We start from the raw sequence: 19,234 nt of genomic DNA, 5'->3' as shown, positions 1-19,234 counted from the left end.
AACTGGATAATGGGAATGTAGTGCCAAGCTCCACGTATGGTCGCCCTTATGGCTGATGAAGTTAGCAATTTCTCCTTGACCTCTGCATTCTTGGTGAGCCGATCTAAATTCGCTGGCGACGGGTATATACCGAAATTTTGCTATGCACACGCCGGCAAGGCACGCGTCAACGTTCAAAATAAATTTTCTAATACGCAAAAAAAAAAAAAAAAAAAAAAAAAAATATTGTAAAAGATTTGTGGATATGGGCACGATTTAGAAGTTGATTGCATACACAGTGCCAAGATGATGCTCCACGGTGATCTTGGTGCGACTGGCATAGAATGACCCTCTCCAAGATTTGAAGGGGCCGAAATGGCGCCAGTCGCCTTGCGAGGTTTTAGTTATCTGTATGTTAGTATTTGTTCCTGTTCGGCTAGCATGCAAGGAAGGCAATAGCACTACTTTCACAGGATCCAGTATCCAGCGACTTTAGTTATGGGTAACCTGCATAACTTAACAAAGCTCACTTTCACACCATAATGTAAAACTTCCGAAGAGAAACATAGTTACAGAACTCAGCATTTATTATCTTCAGGGGAAAAAGAAAGGCGAGATGTGTGACAAATGAAGATGACATGACTTAATACAATGAACTAAGAACATGGAGTGAAAAAAAAAAAAAAAAAAAAAAACTTGTGAAAGCAAAAATAAATTAGGTGCGCAAACTAAAATACAAAATGTAGCCCCTCTCATGGTTGTAGAGGTAAAAAATTGGTGATACCAAAGAGGCTTCTGCATAATATCACAGGAGTCTTCCACCATGCAGCTTGAACATCGAAGGCTCATCCTACTGATGAATACAAGTTGTTGATCAAGTCACCAACAAGCACCCTCTCAAAACGGCCCTGCACGCAGTGCTTTCTTAAACTACAATGGTTTGCCAAAGAAAGACACTAAAATTATTTAATGAAAACTCCAAAGTTATTTCTTTTAATGACCGCCATTTCTCCCATTTTTGGTGCTGTATTGCTTGGCAGTACCAACGCGGCATGTCGCAATTGTCAGAAACATTCTTTGTACATTCATAAGGTGAAGACAAGTTTTCCTTTTTTTTCACTTTGAAGGGGAACATTGTTAAAGGGTCACAGTCACTCAAGCACATATGGGTTTGCACAAAAACCAACCCTACAATGTCCTTTTGTTCTATCACGGACAGCCGAAGGAAGGTGAAGATGACCTGCATGCAAATTTTCCAACCTTGCGTCAAGCAACCTTAGTACGGCCCAATGTCAAGGGAGCCCAGGTGCATTACGGCGAGTGTGCATATGTAAAGGCTTCAGGCCTCCCGGTAACAAGAATGCCGCAAGGCACAAAAAGTTGGAAAACACACGCACAGAGGCCTGTACCATACCACAGCTGAACCTGTGTAACCCAAACAGAAGGGCTAGTTGAACACAAACCCAAGGCTCTCGTACGCGTCCAATCTCGGTCAATGCAAAAGTCGACAAAATGGCGAACAGAAGTGACGTCTCGTCTTTACCCTAAAAATCAAAGGCCGACCCATGTTGCACAATGAGCCATCTCAACGAGCGTTCCTCTAAAATTGCGGCAAAGGTGATGCACCGCAGGTCCTAAATCCGAGATCATGCAATGTATCCAAGAGTCTGGCAAAGCAAAGAGGAAGATTGCGGTGTGCTACGCTCGCTCCAAATAAAGTTGCAGGTACTGAGACCGCCACGGATCCAAGGCCACTACCAGCACTATGTAATGGACGTTCCTTCCAGTCGCCCCCAGTTCTCGTACCCCATTGTGTAAACACCACGTCTGCAACCGTGGCACAATACCTTACTCTTCAGAAAAACAGAGGCAGATGTTTATCAATTCACAAACAATCGAGAGAGAGGCAAAGAAGGTAAAGTCGCAGCCGGGGTCGGCAACCCCAACGTATCCAAAGCCACCAGCCACGAAATATAAATACCTAAAACGTCAACGGCCTTGGCCGCTCCATAAAAATGTGAAGGGGCGGTCCCCCCTCCCCCCAAAGACACCTTCCATCCCCATGGACTGAGCCATGCTCCACCAAACCTCCCTGTCCAAACGAGATTTCTCAGACAAATGCACGCCAATCACAACGTATGGTACACGCTAACCAGTGACGACATAGGGCTGGTAATGAGCACAGCCGTAGACGAGTTAAACTAGGGCAGAACACAAATGCACTTTTTCGTGCACCACCGCCGCTTGGCAACCATAAGTGAAACGTTTCAGTGCAAGGAGGCAAAACATCCCAAGCGCAAGTCTCGCACTTTGCTGCAGGGTGCGGTCAACAAGCCTGACACGGTCACTGGTTCCAGTTTAAAGCTGCATCTGCAAACCCACCCTCACAAAAGTAATCCCCTGTCAACCATCCAAACTATCAGTGGAAATTAGGTAGTGCCAATGGACAAAGGAACGGCTACGAAAGGTTGTCGTAAATGGGATTCGGCTACAACTGGGGCTCCTGCAAACGCTGGAACACTGGCAACCACTGACAACCAACGGTAACCGTTGACAGACACCTCATCACAACAACCTTTGGACAGATATCTCGGACGTCTAACTACGAGAGGTCAGCACTTCTGCACACCCACAGCCCCCAACGCAGGTTATCGTAGGAAACGCAGTAATGCGGTACCAGAGAACGAAGAGGTGCATTCTAAAGGCCGTTATTTGTCCCGACTGAGCAAGTATTCGTTACGACAGACAAGCACCGATGGGCATGAATGACTACGAACCAGAAGTGGTTCCTAGTCACCCCCGGAACCATCGGTGATGAACCGACATCATGTCCTCCAGTAGGTTCTATAGTCATTTACAGGTTAAGAAATGATTTCGAGGGGAAAGGAAGGCTGAGGAGAAGGTTTCCTTCTCTCCTCTCCAGCATTCCGTTTGCTTCCTCCTCCCCAGCCCTCCTTTCCCTCAAATACTTTTCTTAATTTGTAACTGACTATAATCTGTGCGACTGTTTTTCCAATTAATTCCTGGACGTACGCAGCCATCGGTGATAGGTCGCCGACATCAAGTATTTAGTAACTGTAATTGGTCTACTCGATAGCTTTCCAAACGTCCGTTGTTATCTGCAACCTTGGCAACACACTGCCGACGCCCAACCAGAGCCGAGTGTCCTCCGACAGGCCCTGGTAACCACAACTGGTCTACGAGTCACAGATGGAGGGAAACTACCGGCGATGGCGGGACAGGGGGGGCACTTTGTGGTTACTGGTGGTGCGAGGGCAAAGCGGGGGTCCGTTCCGTACAATTAGCCTCGCTCCCTTCCCACTAAGAGTGGAGGGGGGTTGAGTTGGGGCTGGTCTTGAGCTTCTTGCGGGACCCCCGCGAAGAGTTGTCCGTGTCCTCGGAGCTCTCGGAGCCCGAGCCGCCGTCGAAGGCAGAGATGGACTCGCCCTTGATGTTCACAGAGTCCAGCATGGATCCAGATGAGTAGCCGCTGCTGGCCACCTTGGTCTTCTCCAGGGAACGGACTGCAAACGACAGACGCGTCGTCAGACCAATGAACTCCCTTCGAGGGGTCGGCTGTTTAGGACATAGAGCCACACCCAAATGTCGCATTCTACGTTCTTTAGGAATTGCACTGCGAGTGAAAATCTGCCGGAGCTGCTCTTCAGCTCAGCATAGGCTTGGTCTAGTTGCTTCTTTTCTACACACTGAAGACCAACAGAGAGAAAAAAATGGAGGATAGAGGCAAACAGTGCATGTTCAGACATTTTTGCCTGTCCTTGCTATCTTGCAGTCCTTTCAAGGAAGTTTCCCTCCTACTGACCAACAAAGTTAAAACCATCCTGCCAAAAAATTATGAATGCACGACGAAAGCAAAACCTTCTCCCAAGAGATGTCGGAATGTTCCGCTACGCCTCTGAGATCGGACTTGCGCAGCCACCAACACGTTGCACGAAAACATAAAAGACATGTGCTACTATACACATGGTAAGAGTTGAAGGCAGGTTCGGGCATTTGCATTGGAGTGCGACAGACTACGTTGTGACTGCTTACGTGAGGCAACACGCCGACTCCACCTACTGGGCAATCCTTGCCCACTGCCGGACGGCATGCATTCCTCAATTTTTTATTCATCCATCTTTAACCATCTACATACCACCTCTGGATAATGGTTGCTCGTAAGGTTGTCAGACTTATTCAAAGCCCATGGTGTAAGAATGATGTGTAAGAGCTTAAGTATATGCAGACCACAAGTGGGCCAGGGCTATCCAATAGATGCACATGTGTTTTCATTTACTAAAAACTCTACTGCATCCCTCCGCCGAAAGCCATAGTAGCAGTGGTATACTATGTAAAAACACAAACATGAACAAACAAAAAGTGGTCTAAGGAACCATATCATTAAGTGCAGAAGTAAAAGTTTCAAGCAAAGAAAGTGTTACTAATGTAGTTTTCATGTGTATTCCAGCCTCGTAGTGCACGAGAGCAGTGACAAATGGCCGTAACGCAGCGCATCCCACTCAAATGCAACTGCCTGAACTGACACAGTACCGACATGCAGTAGACTCTCATTGATCAAACTCCACAAAGTCACACATTTTGTTTGAATTATCAGAAATGCATCTAAATATGGTGCAAGATAAAATTATGATTTGCCATATAAATGGCTACACATAAAAAAGCAGATATTTGATGATTTCATCTACATAGGCCTACTAATCATAAGCAGGTAGGCCACCCATAAAACAATTGTGAAATGCATGACAAGTTTATTTATCCCTCAAAAATGTTGATCATAGACTGTTCAGACAGCGCATGACAACTCGAAACAAAATTAAATTTGTTCATCGGGCCAAGAAGTTGTCTAATGTGGACTATTAAGCAGAAGACACATGAGCGATGAGAATGGGCACTGGGCAACAGGTTTCATAGCAACTTGCACAGACACTGTGACGTGGACCTATACCATGCCACCACGTTACAGCGCCCGTGCAAGTCTCTATGCAAAGTTTTGCGCGGTGCCCGTTTTCATAGCTCATGCTTGAGCCCCCCGTTGAGTGTGCTCCTCACCGAGCACCAGTGCGCCGCGGGGAAGCGACACCCGAGGAAGCAAGCTTTGCGGGTGTCACCTCTCTGCAGTGCACCGGTGCCCGAAAAGAAGCGCGCTCAACGGGGCCGCGAGAACAAAAAGTATGAATTACACGAAAACACCGTACGAATTAAGTGGCTTATGAATACATTAAAAACATAGTGGGACAACCTAAATTTTCAAATTTGTTTGAATTAACCAGAAGTATGAAATATCAGAGTTTGAGTTATTGCGAGCCTACTGCAGTATGACAAACGCAGTACCAATGTGTGCGAGAGTGAGGCCTTAAAGGCGCACTGACACATAAAAATCATATTTTTTTTTTATTATCCGAAACGATTGAAAACGATGCCGGGACATTACCCTCAAAATTCGAGATTTTGGAATTCAGTATTTGTGAAGTAAAAAAACAATTTCCAAATGCCGAATTCGAAGTTCCCGTGCGATCGGCGCCAGTGCCTTGACGTCAAAAATTGCGGATTCCTGAGAGTCCACTTTCTTTCACCACTCCCTGCTGTTGCCATGGCGACCCAAAGCGAGGAGGAAAGGAGCGAGCGGCGGCGTTGCGGCGGACCGGTTTTGAGCGGTATCGCCTGTTTTTCGTTGGGAGGATACAAATCCAGGAGACGGCACCACAACGAACTCCCGATTTTTGGTAATTCTAAAAGAAGGGCCGTAGTGCGTTCGCAATTGCGTTAAAAAACATGTTTTAGGATTGCCGTAATTAAATGTTATAGAGATGTCGCCTACAAAGCCTCTAAATTTCCTGATTTTTGACGTCACCGATCAAAAGAAGCGAGGAGGCGAGAGGCGGGAAAATCAAACAACAAAAATAAAAAGGCGCGCGCGCGCAAAAAATTTTTTTTTCGCGATGCGGTTTTTTTTGCGTGTCTATGACTGCAACTTGCATCGTTTTAGACAATAAAAATAAATACGACCTTTGGGGTGTCAGTGCCCCTTTAAGAGAAGAATGAGACAGATTAGCATGAGAGAGAAGAGCAAGCGAGAGACGCACTTTGGTCCTCGAGCAGCTTGTTCTGCCGCTTGAGGTCCTCGATGTCCTGGAGGTGGGCCGTGTTCTTCCGCCTCATCGTCTGGATGTAGTCCGCCGCCTTCTTCAGAATCTGGGCGCGCGAGGCCTGCGCCACCGGCAAGGCCGGCACCGAGAGGAAAAAGAAAGGCCCTCAGTTCCCCCCCAGGCCCGCCGCCACCGCCCAACCCTTTACAACCCCACTGCCTCGAACGGGTCTCAAGCTGGTGTGTTTACTACGTCCAGAAAGATGCTCCCTCCATTTGTTGGCCAATGGTGTCATAAAAATGTCACTGGCTCTCTTCTCCAATCTCGGAAAGTCGGGCCCCATTAACCGCAAGCAACTGTCTCTGAAACCCCCATTTCATCAACGTCTTTCTATGTTCCTAAAAACCATGTTTCAGTATGCGCCCCGTAACCATCTAATTCTGATATCTTTCCAGTTGTTCATTTTGTGTGTATGTGCCTCATGCAAGAACTGTGGTCCTCTCAAAGAACCGGGTAATAAAGTACCATCATCTTTTTGATTTCCCGGTGGCACGGGGGGTGAAAATATAAGACGGACGAATTTACTCGTCAGCACCGGCTGTGACACACTGCAGGCACAAGCTTCCAATGCAATACCAAAGGTCAGTAGCCGGCATCTATACATACAAAGTAATCTCATGATGCAACTGTCAAAGTGGGATAGCCCGGCCGGCGAGTGGTCCTTACGAATACGCCGCATTTAACTTCGCAGTACCCGCCATTGTCTGAACTTCGCTAAAGGTCACACAGTACGCTCCCCACGGTTGGTCGATTGCTTAGAGTGTGCCACTATTTGCATTAAAGGGAAGCTACGGAGCTTCTTGAAAAAAATGAGTTAGAAGTGAATTCTAGTGTATTTTTACCTCGTGAACCCGAATACCAAAACCATTTTCCGCGCAAGTGTTTTTAAACGCGAGAAAAAAGCGAAAGACTGTCGCTGTCCGTGACGTCATCGACGGATCTTTTGGCTTGCCAAGGGTAGGGAGGCGGGGCTTCAGCCCTATTTTCAAATTGCTCGTATTGCTCTCCGGCGCGTCGCATTGAAATATAATTGTGATCTCTGCTATTCTAAAGGCCAAATGAATGCAATTCAAGCATTTTTTCTCAAATGTAGAAGTGCCCCATCTTCCCTTTAAGGTGTAATAGAGGGACTCGCTGCCCTCTGCGTATGGCATGCATACAAAACAAGAGGCACCTAATCCGGTCGGCAGAATAACCTCGCACAAGACACTTCGTAAAGTAAGACATACCTTCTGAAGCTACAGACTAGTAACATTCGTAACGTCCTCTCTCAAAGATGCGGGGGGGTGCAGGTTCTGCTAATCCAAGACAACCAATGAAATCTCTCGAGAAAATGAGGAGGCATGCAACAGGGCCTTCTGCATCAAGACCCCTGCCATACGAGCCTTTCTCTCTTTCCCTTTCCCCCGGTGAGGAAGATGGCAACAAATGAGGAAGGGGGTGGTGTGCTACCTTAGGCGCCGTCTTTGAAGAGGAGGAGCCATTCTGAGGGCAAACCAGAAAGAATGCAAACATCACACTCAGAGACCACACCGCCAAGCATCGAGCGACCACGGACTACAGTGCTGGTGTGGTACAAAGAAAGGGAAATGAACACGGACAACCTCTGTGCACACCAGCTCCCAGAGTAACGGCACGTTTTTCCCTGTGCAGCCTTGCCACGATCCGTCAGAGAAGATTGTGCACCGTCAAAGAGACAAATGAAGCTATGTCCTGTTGCAGGTTATAAAAAGCAGGGCAAGCTTCTTTCGCAAAACCTCTTTCCACTTTAGTGAAAAAAGGCTCTGTGGAAGGAGCTTGCCCCGCTTTCCTTAACCTGCGGCAGGGTGCAGTCGAGTTGTCGTGACAACAGACTAGACTGTACAGCCTACCGAAAAGTTCAGACAGAGCCATACTCAAATCACCGCTAAGCTATTAGGGAGGTGCCAGCTACGTGCTCGCAGGACCACCTGTAATCCATTAATCTTTTGCCACATGACCACCCACTGTCCTGTCTTGAGAAGTTAACCGAGTACACAGCATTGTCTGCTCTTTTCTTCGCCCTGAAGATGCTAAAAAAAACACCCCTTTCCAATGCACATAGTTTGAAGCGGACTTCGTTCTCAAACTGCTTCTCTGCCAAAGTCCAATAATCAGTACCGTATTTTCCAGTGTATAAGTCACACTTTTTTTTTAATCCGTTTTTCTTGGTGCGTCTTACACAACAATGCAAGTTACATGCGTTTTTTTGTTTATGCTTTGCGGGCTATCTATCTTTCATAGAGCACCGTAACTATAGCCGTGGGTGATGTTGCCCTTTCCAGGAGGCACTGCTGTTGCCATACTCCACTACACTTTTCATAACAGACTCGGAAAGTGAGAAATTTTACGGTTTCCTCGAAGCAGCTCAATGTGGGTAGGCAAGACAGTGAGAATAAAGCTTTTACAGAATGTGATCGACATTGACTAATTCAACCATGGTTTCGTATTCTTTTGCTTTGGTCCAGTAACACTAAAAGTTAAGTGGGCTGGTACACACACCATTGCAGAAAAGTTTCTCGCGTCTTTATTAGTTTTCGTTTCATGAGTAGTTTCTATCTGCCATGTTCCGGCGGCTAGCCAATCTTTCTTTTGTGGTACCGAAAAACGTGCGTCAAGATTTATCCATCTGCCGGTGCGTGAACTTCATGTCAAACAGTACGCGTGAACTAACCGACAGTGCGAAACTCTAATTTTGCGATACTGATGCGCGTAAAGTGAAAATAGGGAGTTTTAGAATAATGTACGCAATTTTAGTGCACGCTACGCAAGGGGGTTTGAGAATAGCGTTTCTCCGCCACAACGCAAAAGACCAAGCATCTCACGCTTGCAACGTCACCAAGATAGTCAAAATTTTCATTTCACACACGAAATGCTGTAACTTGAGAAAAAAACAAGATTCTGGTGCTGAGTAACATTTCAGGTTTGTTTAAACCTCAGAATGCGATGCGAGCGGTCAAGCGGTCATGGACGCTTGCGTTGCCTCTCCAAGAGAGGTCTGGTGTACCGACCTTCGCACACCGTACCTTTGCCAATATATGTTTGAGAGTCGCAAACATTGAATTGCCGCTGGTCGGTGCCTACCTTACTGGGTTTTCCAAAGCGAGTGCAATGTCGTCCCGTATTGGAAATCGTGGTCACGAGGATGCCGCCGACGTTGCACTCACGATGCCACCAAAGCGATTACAGCCATGGGCCTGGGAGCCGCCATTTTTTAACTGTGCTCATCTTGGCTTTACCCAACTTCTCATCATGAATCCTTCCTGGAGGAGCACAAAGACTCTTTGCACACATATGCAATTTTCTAAAAATAGCATACTCTAAAATAGCACTAGCAAAGCGCAAACAAAACGTGGCCAGCGTTCGGCGCATGCGCAGTGGCTGTGACACTATTCTTTGCGTACACAAAGCTTTGGCGTGCGTCATTCTAAAACTCCCTAATTAATTGCGTGAACAACGAAGAGGTGCGACTTATATAACAACTTTTCTGCGAAAACAGCTGAATATACGGAAGTGCGACTTTTAGTCCAGAAAATACGGTATCTGTATTCGCATAACCGCGTCACACCCAAGACCCAAACAAACACGCCTGAACGAACAAAGTGATTAAGGATGGATGCTAGGGGCTGCTAGTCATTCAGCTGCCACGGTGATCATTGACGCCAAAATGAAGGTTATCACCGCTCTCTGGTGCCATGCACCTTTGTACAGTGTCGTCACTCTGGGAGCTAGAGCTGCCATATGCAGTGGCTTTAGAGATGGCCACTGAAATCTCCCACCCCAGAAAAAACAATTTTGCAAAACTTCACACAATGCCACCAGCAAGCTCAGGACAACACAATAATTTTAACGTTGTTCCCCCCAACCCTCTCAAATCCCAAATTATCAGGGGGTACATGTTACACAATTAGACACTGGAACCCAAAAAATTCCAGTTGAAAAATACTGACAAACACCGGTAACATGTGAAGTTTCGCCTAATTGGGACGTGGGTAGTCCCAACAATTTGAGACGTTGCAACAAAGCAAGATAAAAAAAATGCCTTTGAGGCTTGTACCGTGCAGGAAAACACTCGCTCGTGCCCAAGGAGACAGCCCACACCACACAAGGCAGGCATCATCTCAGCTACTCATTCTCACATGGGCAGAGAAACAACAGGAGCAGGTTTCATGCGTCCGAAATTGCAGACCAGTCACTAAACACTTGTGATGCCGACACCCACAATTAATCATAACTGGTCCCCATTTAAAACCAAGCTGTCATTCTAAATAACTGCGCAACAACAAATACAAACAAACCCCGAAATAGGGGAGTGCTCCAACACATGAAATCTGACCAGCAAACATGTGTTAATCTTAAAGTGCATAATAATCTGTCCCTAACCAGCATATATAGCTATATAGACGTAATCATTGAAGCCTTCTGGTCTGGGAGTCACTTAATCTATCTAGAGTATGGTTAGAATAATGTCTGCTAATAAAAAGAATTAAGTTCTCCGATTGGTCACTTGTTGCCACACTGATGTCAGCCAGGTAAGCCAAGCTACCACGTTTTATAGACATATCGTAACAGGTTTTGCTTTACACAGACATAATGTTTTTATACACAGACATATATATCCTTAACACTTTGCTTGTGTAGCTGGCTTTCCTGGTACCATTGGTGTCCTCCCAACTTTGGTACAGACACTAAAGGGAAGCTAAAGAGGTCTTTGACTTCTAACAGTAAAAGGTGTAATATATTGAATTCTAACAGACAGTAAAAAGTGTAACCTTAAAAATTTTGTTCCTTAAGTTTTATTTCGATCTTGTTAATATGAGCGTTGTCGTAGCAAATTAAAATTTTGAGACATAGACCCACCCGTTGCGGCGCTATGACGGTAGGAAAGGGCGAGAGCGGAGAAGAAAAACTAGAAAAAGTGACATCATCAGCTGGGTCGATGACGTCACAATGCTCTGGACAGATAACAGGCGGCACAAAGGACTGCCGCATGCCCGGAGGCAATTGCTGCACATATTTTTCAAAATAAATGCGGTTTGCATTTACTTCTGCCCATGGTAAGTGCCGAAACTGAATTCACGGGACAAAAAGCTATAGAAGCCTGCTTCTTGAAAAGTGCTTTAGCTTTCCTTTAAGCCCAGGTGCACATAAACACCGCCGACAAGAAAGTGGCTCCACACATACCTTTGTAAACATTGCAGCTCATCTATTTGCAGAAAGCAATACAACATTTGACAGCATTTGATGCAAAAAAAAAGGTATACCTCATGGAAATGGAGTGTGCCAGCAAAGTTACGGTGTTAAGGTTGTCCAGTTTTCGTCTTTTATGTTATTTTCCTCTAACACCTTAACCTTGAGACATCACAATAATCACAAGAAGGGTAGTGCAGTCTTTCAGCTGTACTGTCGCGAGTTTCGAGCATGCACATGCAGACAAAGCACGAGTAACCAATGCATGGGCGTCCCGAACACTGTGCTCCCGTTTTGTCAGTCACTATATTCTTATGTAAAAAATATCAATGCTCGTACAGTATTGCTTTCTGTCAAGGTTGGTTATAACAGGAGACACAGCAAAGGGCCAAAACTAGAGGAACCGTCCGGACTAGGGACACCTGATAAGCTACGCTTCAGAGTGGCGACGCTTTGGCCACCCTGGTGCCTGAAACCATGCAGCCAGTTATCCGAAATCGCAGAAAACACGCCCTCCAGGTATGTTAAAACAACATGCAAGAGATCAAAACAACACATCTCCCAGGCTACCCGACACCACATCTAAAACTCGGGAAATCGCACGTTCAAATCGTACCTACCGCAAACTGCGCACGGTCTGCACCAAGCGCCAGAAGCGCGGCAGCTGGGGGACACTCTCTAGGCCTATTCGTACATCCTCGTTCGCTTAGCAGCAAGCTCTTGCCATTTCTTACGACGAGAGAACACTAGAGATGGTGCCATCTATGAAGAGCCTCTGAAACTGCATTTCACTGGAGCAAAGGTTTTGAGCTATCAAATTTATGCACCATCTATGAGGGTAGTTTATGACATCGTTGAAAGTTTTTCGAGCCAAGAAAGGAAGAACGAAATGAGCAAAAAATAAACGCGTCCTATCGCTACCCGCCAGATGGCGCCAGTGTCCCAAGAGATCCCGAGAGGTTCGAGAAGTGAGCGCGTGGCCTTGAGCGTCGCTCAATCGGTGGCTCTAGGCCGGACGGTGCCACGGGCCGAGGAGGAAGGAGAGGACGCGCACCTTCTCTCCCTGGAGCGAGGGCACGGCATCCCGGAGGCTGCTGAAGCTGTACTTGATGTGGTCCCGGCGCCGGCGCTCCAGAGCATTGTGGTGCGCCCTCTTGTCCGCCTGCAGCAACAAACACCGCCACGTCCGTCGCAACAGACGGCACACAAACACCGAACCGGCACAAAAATGATGCGTGCTCATCGAACGTCTCGCCACTCGTAAATCATACAATTGGTGCAGTGTTAGGAACAGATGCGACGACGGAATTATATATGGACACGCCCGAGCATGTCTGCTTGATACGTGTAAGATTCTAACCCGTCTGCAAACAGTTTTCGTATGACTATTGTGGCCTTCGTACTCGGACTCTACGCAGTGTTTACACGTGGATGCCCACCAGCCGGCATCCGCTCGCATTAATGTCTATAGTTTAATACATGAATGCAGAGGAGGCCAGTTGTATATAGTTATCTGGACTAACAAGTACGCTCTCCATTCCAAGTAGACGGTCACTACATGTAGCTTACTTCAAGTAATACATTCTCTATTTCTCATCCTTTGTTTTTTGTTGTTGTTCGCATGCCCAACTTTAGATTTAAATAATATATACATATTTAGTGCGACACCAATGTAACTATGTTGAGGTTGTTACATTTTTTTATGTCAAACAGACCAAGCATTGTGAAATGTCGGGGAGTTGTTTTTACTCATTTCAAATTGCTATGCTAAGCTGCAAAAAAAAAAAAATCAATCTAAAAAAAAGAAAAAGAACCACAAAGTTGGTTAAAATTGAGAACACTTTCGGTGTGGAAATTCAGACACTTTTGAAATGGCCACCGGCTGATTCAAAGGCTCTAGCCATGTTCGTAAGCCATTCAAATGAATGCAAAGAATTCTACTGCCATTTTTAATTCGACCACCACGAGGGAACAAAAAAAAGGCATAATAGACAATTTCTTGCGGGCCAGATTGGACATTTGTAAGTTAAGATAGGAAATTAGGAAAATATTAAAAGAAATCACGGTGCTGGGACTGCCTTTTGGCACCGCGGTATAGACCCTTTCCGGAATTCAGTGCCATCTGGTGACTCAAATGGCAGTTTATCTTTTACTATACTAATGGCGGCAATGAACTTGTGGTCTGCAGTATTTAATGGGGCACCGTCACTTAAAGGTCAACGCTATACGAGAATGTGCACTTCACTGCAATTATTTTTCAATCTCCTTTAGTGTCAATGGCGAAACAAATGCAGCCAGTCGGAACGAAACGCCAACCCACATAGACGCCTTGATAGAATTCTATACATCAAGGGGCTTTGAAGCCGAGTGAGTGCTACTAACAGATTGACTGGGACCGAGTTAGAAATGAACGCTTACGCAGCTCTTGCGTCCAATTCCTGCTTCACGCCGCGCTAACATCGAAAATGTATAGGCCTCGAATCATCTGCTTAGGAGCATCTTCAACTTCTTCCTTCATCAGTAAACAGAAGGCCGCCATTAGTATAGCATATATGCCGTTTTCAGATGATGATGATAGTGATCAAAGAGGCCAGACTGAATTCCGGAAAGGGTCTTATAGACCCTTTCCGGAATTCAGTCGTGAAATCAGAGGTCCAGTTCAGCTCGGAGACGCAGCAGAGGAGCATGGGCAGACAGGCACTGGGGACGCATGGGGATACACCAAATGAAGGGGTGCAGGGAGACATGGGCTGGGCATCTTTCGAGGCTAGAGAAGCAATCAGCAAGTTGAAATTTGAACAAAGGTAAGACACCATTTAAGGTACACAATGGGCGAGAAAGGTATATAACCATCTATACATGAAAAGTCTGAGCACTAATTGGACAAACTGAGCCTGAAAACTCAAATTAAATTACCAACAGTCAAGTGCAAAAGCAGAACAGACTACCTCTGTGAAAAACGAAATAAAAGAAGCCAAAAAATCTGGGAGGAAAGAATGCAAAAAAAACAAATCTGCTTTAACTATGTATAGGAGGACGAAAACAGGAAATATGGAAGGAACATTGATATAATTCACCAGGGAGCTCGTTATTTGAGGCTAAAACAGGAGTATTGAGGACTAGGACATATAGGACAAACTATGAGGAAATGAATATGCTGTGTGCCGTATGCCAAAAGGAAGATGATACAATAGAACATGTGCTGAACATCTCGTCAAGGAACAGCGGCAAACAACTTGGACAAGGGTACAGAAACATACACGACAGGACGGCGCAGACCTGGCAATCGTTGTTTAATACACGTGATGTTGAGGTGCACAGGGCTTGCTCCCACCCTCCCGGAGGGAACGACGGATTTGGCTGGTGCGCTCGGGTTTGCAGACGAGAATGGAAGAATGGATGATAAGTGCACCTTGACAACAAAAAGGAGATTGGAAGACTGGTGGAGAATACCTGGGGAGAATTGAATGAAACTAACTAGCACGGCTGGGGATGGGTGGGACGAAGGAAAATTGGGACTCCTTTGCGTGCAGCTCCGGCCCAAAATTTCAACCCAGTCTCCCAGTGGGCAAGGTATTAGGATAACGCCGACTAGGTTCAATCAGAGGAAGATTGGTGACGCCCTTGCCAAAGGACAATTTTTTAATTTTTTTCTGCCCAATATGTACAATGTGTAAACGGTATATTGGGCAATCATCCTCATGACCTGGTGATAGTTACAGAAATGCATTGGCTTGGGGGGGGGGGGGGGGGGGGGGGGGGGGGGGGGGGGGTGAAAGGGGAAAACGGGTTTTTGTTTTTAGGCTAGGTGGCACAAGCTACCACCCGTTATAAAGGGTACTGCCGTTATCCATCCATCCACCGTGACACAGACAAACTAAAAAATGATGATTCCAGAGAACAGAAAGAGCACGTCCTACATGTGATCAAAAAAACTTAATTCGAGGTAAGCACGGCGTGCCCTGAACCGAAATTGTAAAATGGAGCAGACATCTGCTACTTGCAGTTAACTGAAAATGAGGCTCAAAGTTATCACTTCCCCTTGGAAAAAGTAATAGTTTCCAGTGTGCTGCAACTGAACTACAGCAGGCAAGTAAAGTAAGTGCTAGATATATTACAGCCATCACCTTTGTATGTAGCACATTTTTTGCTTATAATAGTGTTAGGCATAAATGTCACAGCTTTCAGAATCCACTGGACAATTTCTTGCTCACACAAAAACACAAGCTTCCATGCAGCCTCAGGTTCAAAAGTGTATACTGTAGCAACCTTGAAAGTGATTAATAAATATTAAAATTGGAACCAGAGCGCGACTACCAGCAGTCGCCAAGATGCGCTTGGATAAGAATCCGAAACGAGAGTACGCGTCAGAAATGAAGGGTTTTTCAAAACATGGTAAAATGCTCAGCATGCTTTATACTTGTCTAAAAAGGGTTATTGATGATGCCCAGTAAGTTTCTAATTGAAACTATGGCCTTTAAAAGAACAAATAAAAGGCTACTTTCTAAAGAACTTAAAAAAGAAACTGTTCTTTTCTAAATGGGCTACTGGGCAGACACCAAAACGGCACAAACATTTTTTCTGTGCGATGCTTAGTTTTCGCAGGAGCGATTTGGCCTGCGTTTTCTGAAACACCCTGTATATACACACAATCCACGAACGAAGCGTTCGTAATCGCAGATGCGTCCAGACTCATCTTGCGAATGATAGCGTCCCGGATTTTTAAAGTAAAATCCGCAACCTACATTATTCAAATACAAACAAAAAACTAGTTTTTTGTTTGTATTGTTTGTTTTTTTTATGCGCACAGATTAAACAGCTAAATCATGCAAAACAACAAAAAAAAAATAAAGGTCCAGTTTTCTTGCCGCCACAATTTTTTAGCTGGGTAGACTGCATGGCTCGAGGCGTTCGCTGATCAGCGGGCACAAAAACCAACTGCGCACCCGTTTTCTTTCGTTTTATCAGAGATCCAGGAGATAGGACGGCGAAACTGAAAACAACGGGTAGAGCCGTTGCGTAAGCGGGCGTTGCGTGAAGGTCGAAGCCATCGCCGCCGTATTTTTAGGCACGGGGCGAGAACAGCCCTACACATTCTAAGCCAAGAACAGCAAAAAGAAAAGAAAAAGGGCCACCTAGATTTATGTTGCACGACTCTAAAGCCCGCGTCCACACGCCAAGAGAAACGAGTACATAACGTGTTCGTCGATGAGGATAACATAACAAAAATAGCAGGGAGAGGGTAGGCATGGACGCCAGCCCGCCAGCTGAGAGCAACATACGGGCACTGCCAGTCACCGCGCTACAACAGTAGCAGGCCGCACCTAACGTCGGCGGAGTCTACGGTGCGTTGTCACAATCGATCGGCGCAGACCCGAAAGCAAAGAAACGCGACATAAAAACAGCGCGAGGACACAGTGGATCATCGCTAATCTGCACGAGCACCCAACCGATGCCAACGGCAGCAGCCAGTCACGTGAGAACACACATGGCTGCCATCACGGTGGCTGCCATCTTGAATCGGATCGTATCGCTTTTTTTTTTTTTTTTTTTTTTTCTTTTTGTCCACGCGAGTGACAATAATGCAGATCCAGTACCGGATTTCAGTGGTTTCAAGCCGTCCCAAAGAACACCGTCGTACCCGGCAAGTACCGTCCACACGTTAGGTGGGCTTACCTCTTCACCCTGCAGCGAAAAGAAAAATGAAACGAAGAAAAACGTTAGATACTCGGGCTACATGGGTGTACGGAGCACAAAAAGAAAAAGAAAAGGCCGCCACCAGCGCGCAGCAAGATCACCTGCCCGTGCGATCCCATGCTGGATCCAGCGAAGCATGGTTGGATGGGCCAAAAACACAGGAGCGTTTCTTTGGACCACCAAACCAGCGACGGCATGATTCCATTGGATCGGGGGCACATTTCGAGCAAAACACTACGCCGTGACTAGAAAAGCGGTCACTTCCGAAGCGTCAGAGCGGCTTCGCCGACCGAGCACAGAAGGGATGATGCTTTTTCCGCGGTCACGCCGTACTCACGTCGCTTTCTATGTCCACGTCTCTCTCTTCATCGCTCATTTTTCCGACGTATCTCGAAGAAAAAGGAATCGGTGAGCGCGCTGTAGCGACCCCGCCGAGCTCCGAAGCTTGCGAGTGCACCACACTTGACTTCGCCGTCGCCGCCAGCCAACCCAAAGCAAGCGGAGTGCGAATATGGCGACGACAGCGCCACGCGGTCAACCCACGTGCGTTCCTCTTACGTCACTTGGCGCCTGTAAACATTTCTGCACACGGCACAAAGCAACGGCGTAGTGTAGAGGGTGGGGTTAGTAGAGACAACTCCTGCTTCGCGGATGCGCTGGTAGATTTTATGTTTTGCTGCCGCTCGACGCGCTGTCTATCGCGTGCGGCGGCTGGAAGAAAAAAAAGGAAACGCGTTCGCATGTGCAGTTCGCCGATCGTGCGGCGTCCGAGTGACTCGGACCGTACGAAAATGAGAAGAGCCGTGAAAAGGAGAGCTTTCCCTTTCGCCCAGTAGCGTCTCTTGGTTTTGGTGACAAATGCGCGGGTCCATATCACAAGAGCGAATGACATTTTAGCGAACGGCGACATTTGAGCGAATGGTCGTTTTAGCGAATAACGGGGGCGCGCGTTAACCCATCCGTCGCGCTGCGCTTTACGCCGCTTCGCGGCGACAGTCTTCGGCAACTCATTACAAAAATGTGAACCCATTTGGCCCACCCGAAAACGCCGCTTCGCGGCGTCCGACTATTCGCTAAAGTGTCGTTCGATGAAACGTGGGCGTTCGCTAAAACGTCATTCGATCAAGTGAGTGCCTCCCCAAATGCGCCTAGGGCGCGATCAAAATTGGCTTTCACTTCGCCCCCCTCCCTTTTTTTTTTCTGCCTAGGTAATCCGGAGTACAAGTTCATCTGCTTCTAGCACAGGGGTTGCGATGATATCAACGCCGAGCTCGCATTGGCTGATCGGAAAAAAAAAAAAAAAAAAAAAATAGTGGGTAGGCTTTGAGGCATCTAGCATTGAAGTCTGCCCTCTATCCTTCCAATCAAAGCCAATCAGAGGTGTCGGCGTTGCTCTGACGTCACCTGCCAACGCAAGCTCCTGCGCAAGAAGCAGACGACTTGCACTCGGAGAGCAAGTTCGTCTGCTTCTTCTGCAGGGGTTGCGGTGATGTCAGAACGCCGAGCTCTGAGTGGCTATGATTGAAGAAGGATAGTAGGTAGACCTCAGAGGCAGCTTGCTTCGAGGTTGTGGGATTTCCCTTGCTGCTACCCGTCTCGGAGAATGACACAGCACACCAGTTCAACAACACGTAAACATTTAATGACCGCTATCGCCTGCGCCGCGATCCCAACAGCCCCCGCGCATCCGCTGCGACGGCCTTTTATCAGCGGCGGAGCGCCGCTCGCGTGGCCAGTTGCCCTTGGCCCCCTCGTGGCCAAGATGACCACTTATGATTGTCGGAGGGGCAGCCTGGGCCAACCGCTTGGAATCGCCAGGTTGCCCACACATCTCCCCCCTTCCAAAAAACGAAAACAGAGGACGTCTTTGATGGTCTTCGGGGGGGCCTTCCTTCTTGGTCAGCAAGGGTCTTCTCAGATGAGCGAGCACGGGTCCGACGTCAGTACTTCCGGACAGTACCGATGCAGCCATGGGGGGTGGTCTGATGATGGGAGCTGCGTCGCCGCTGTCTGGCACGAGGAACTAGAAATTAAAAACAACATGAGGCCATGGCGCGGTAGGAAAAAGTAGCCGCGCACACGAAAGATGCCTGTCCCACTGTGCATGCGGGAGCGCGGACCATTTCTCTTCTCCCCCCCCAAAACACCGAAGAGGGCATGAAGATAATACGCTTAGAACTCGT

General features: G+C 47.0%; 1 protein-coding gene across 2 annotated transcripts; it reads right to left on the bottom strand.

Annotated features, from left to right (window-relative positions):
• Window positions 1–548: 548 nt before the first annotated feature.
• Window positions 549–17,565, bottom strand: LOC8042173 (protein max). Of its 2 annotated transcripts, XM_029979270.4 has the most exons (6): window positions 17,389–17,565; window positions 17,031–17,039; window positions 12,409–12,516; window positions 7,599–7,631; window positions 6,084–6,207; window positions 549–3,503 (listed from the first exon to the last, which is right to left on the bottom strand). In XM_029979270.4, exons 1-6 carry the CDS (start codon window positions 17,425–17,427, stop codon window positions 3,301–3,303), a joined length of 516 nt encoding a protein of 171 aa, XP_029835130.1. In that variant the 5' UTR covers window positions 17,428–17,565; the 3' UTR covers window positions 549–3,300. The 2 variants fall into 2 exon arrangements, with proteins under 2 accessions (XP_029835130.1, XP_029835131.1); XM_029979271.4 differs by lacking the exon at window positions 7,599–7,631.
• Window positions 17,566–19,234: the final 1,669 nt, after the last annotated feature.

The sequence above is a fragment of the Ixodes scapularis genome, unplaced genomic scaffold (assembly GCF_016920785.2).
Source record: "Ixodes scapularis isolate PalLabHiFi unplaced genomic scaffold, ASM1692078v2 PGA_scaffold10__122_contigs__length_95168666, whole genome shotgun sequence".
In the NCBI taxonomy this organism is placed as follows: Eukaryota; Metazoa; Arthropoda; class Arachnida; order Ixodida; family Ixodidae; genus Ixodes; species Ixodes scapularis.
Note: the sequence above shows the minus strand (reverse complement) of the source record. Positions and strands in the feature narration are given on the sequence as shown.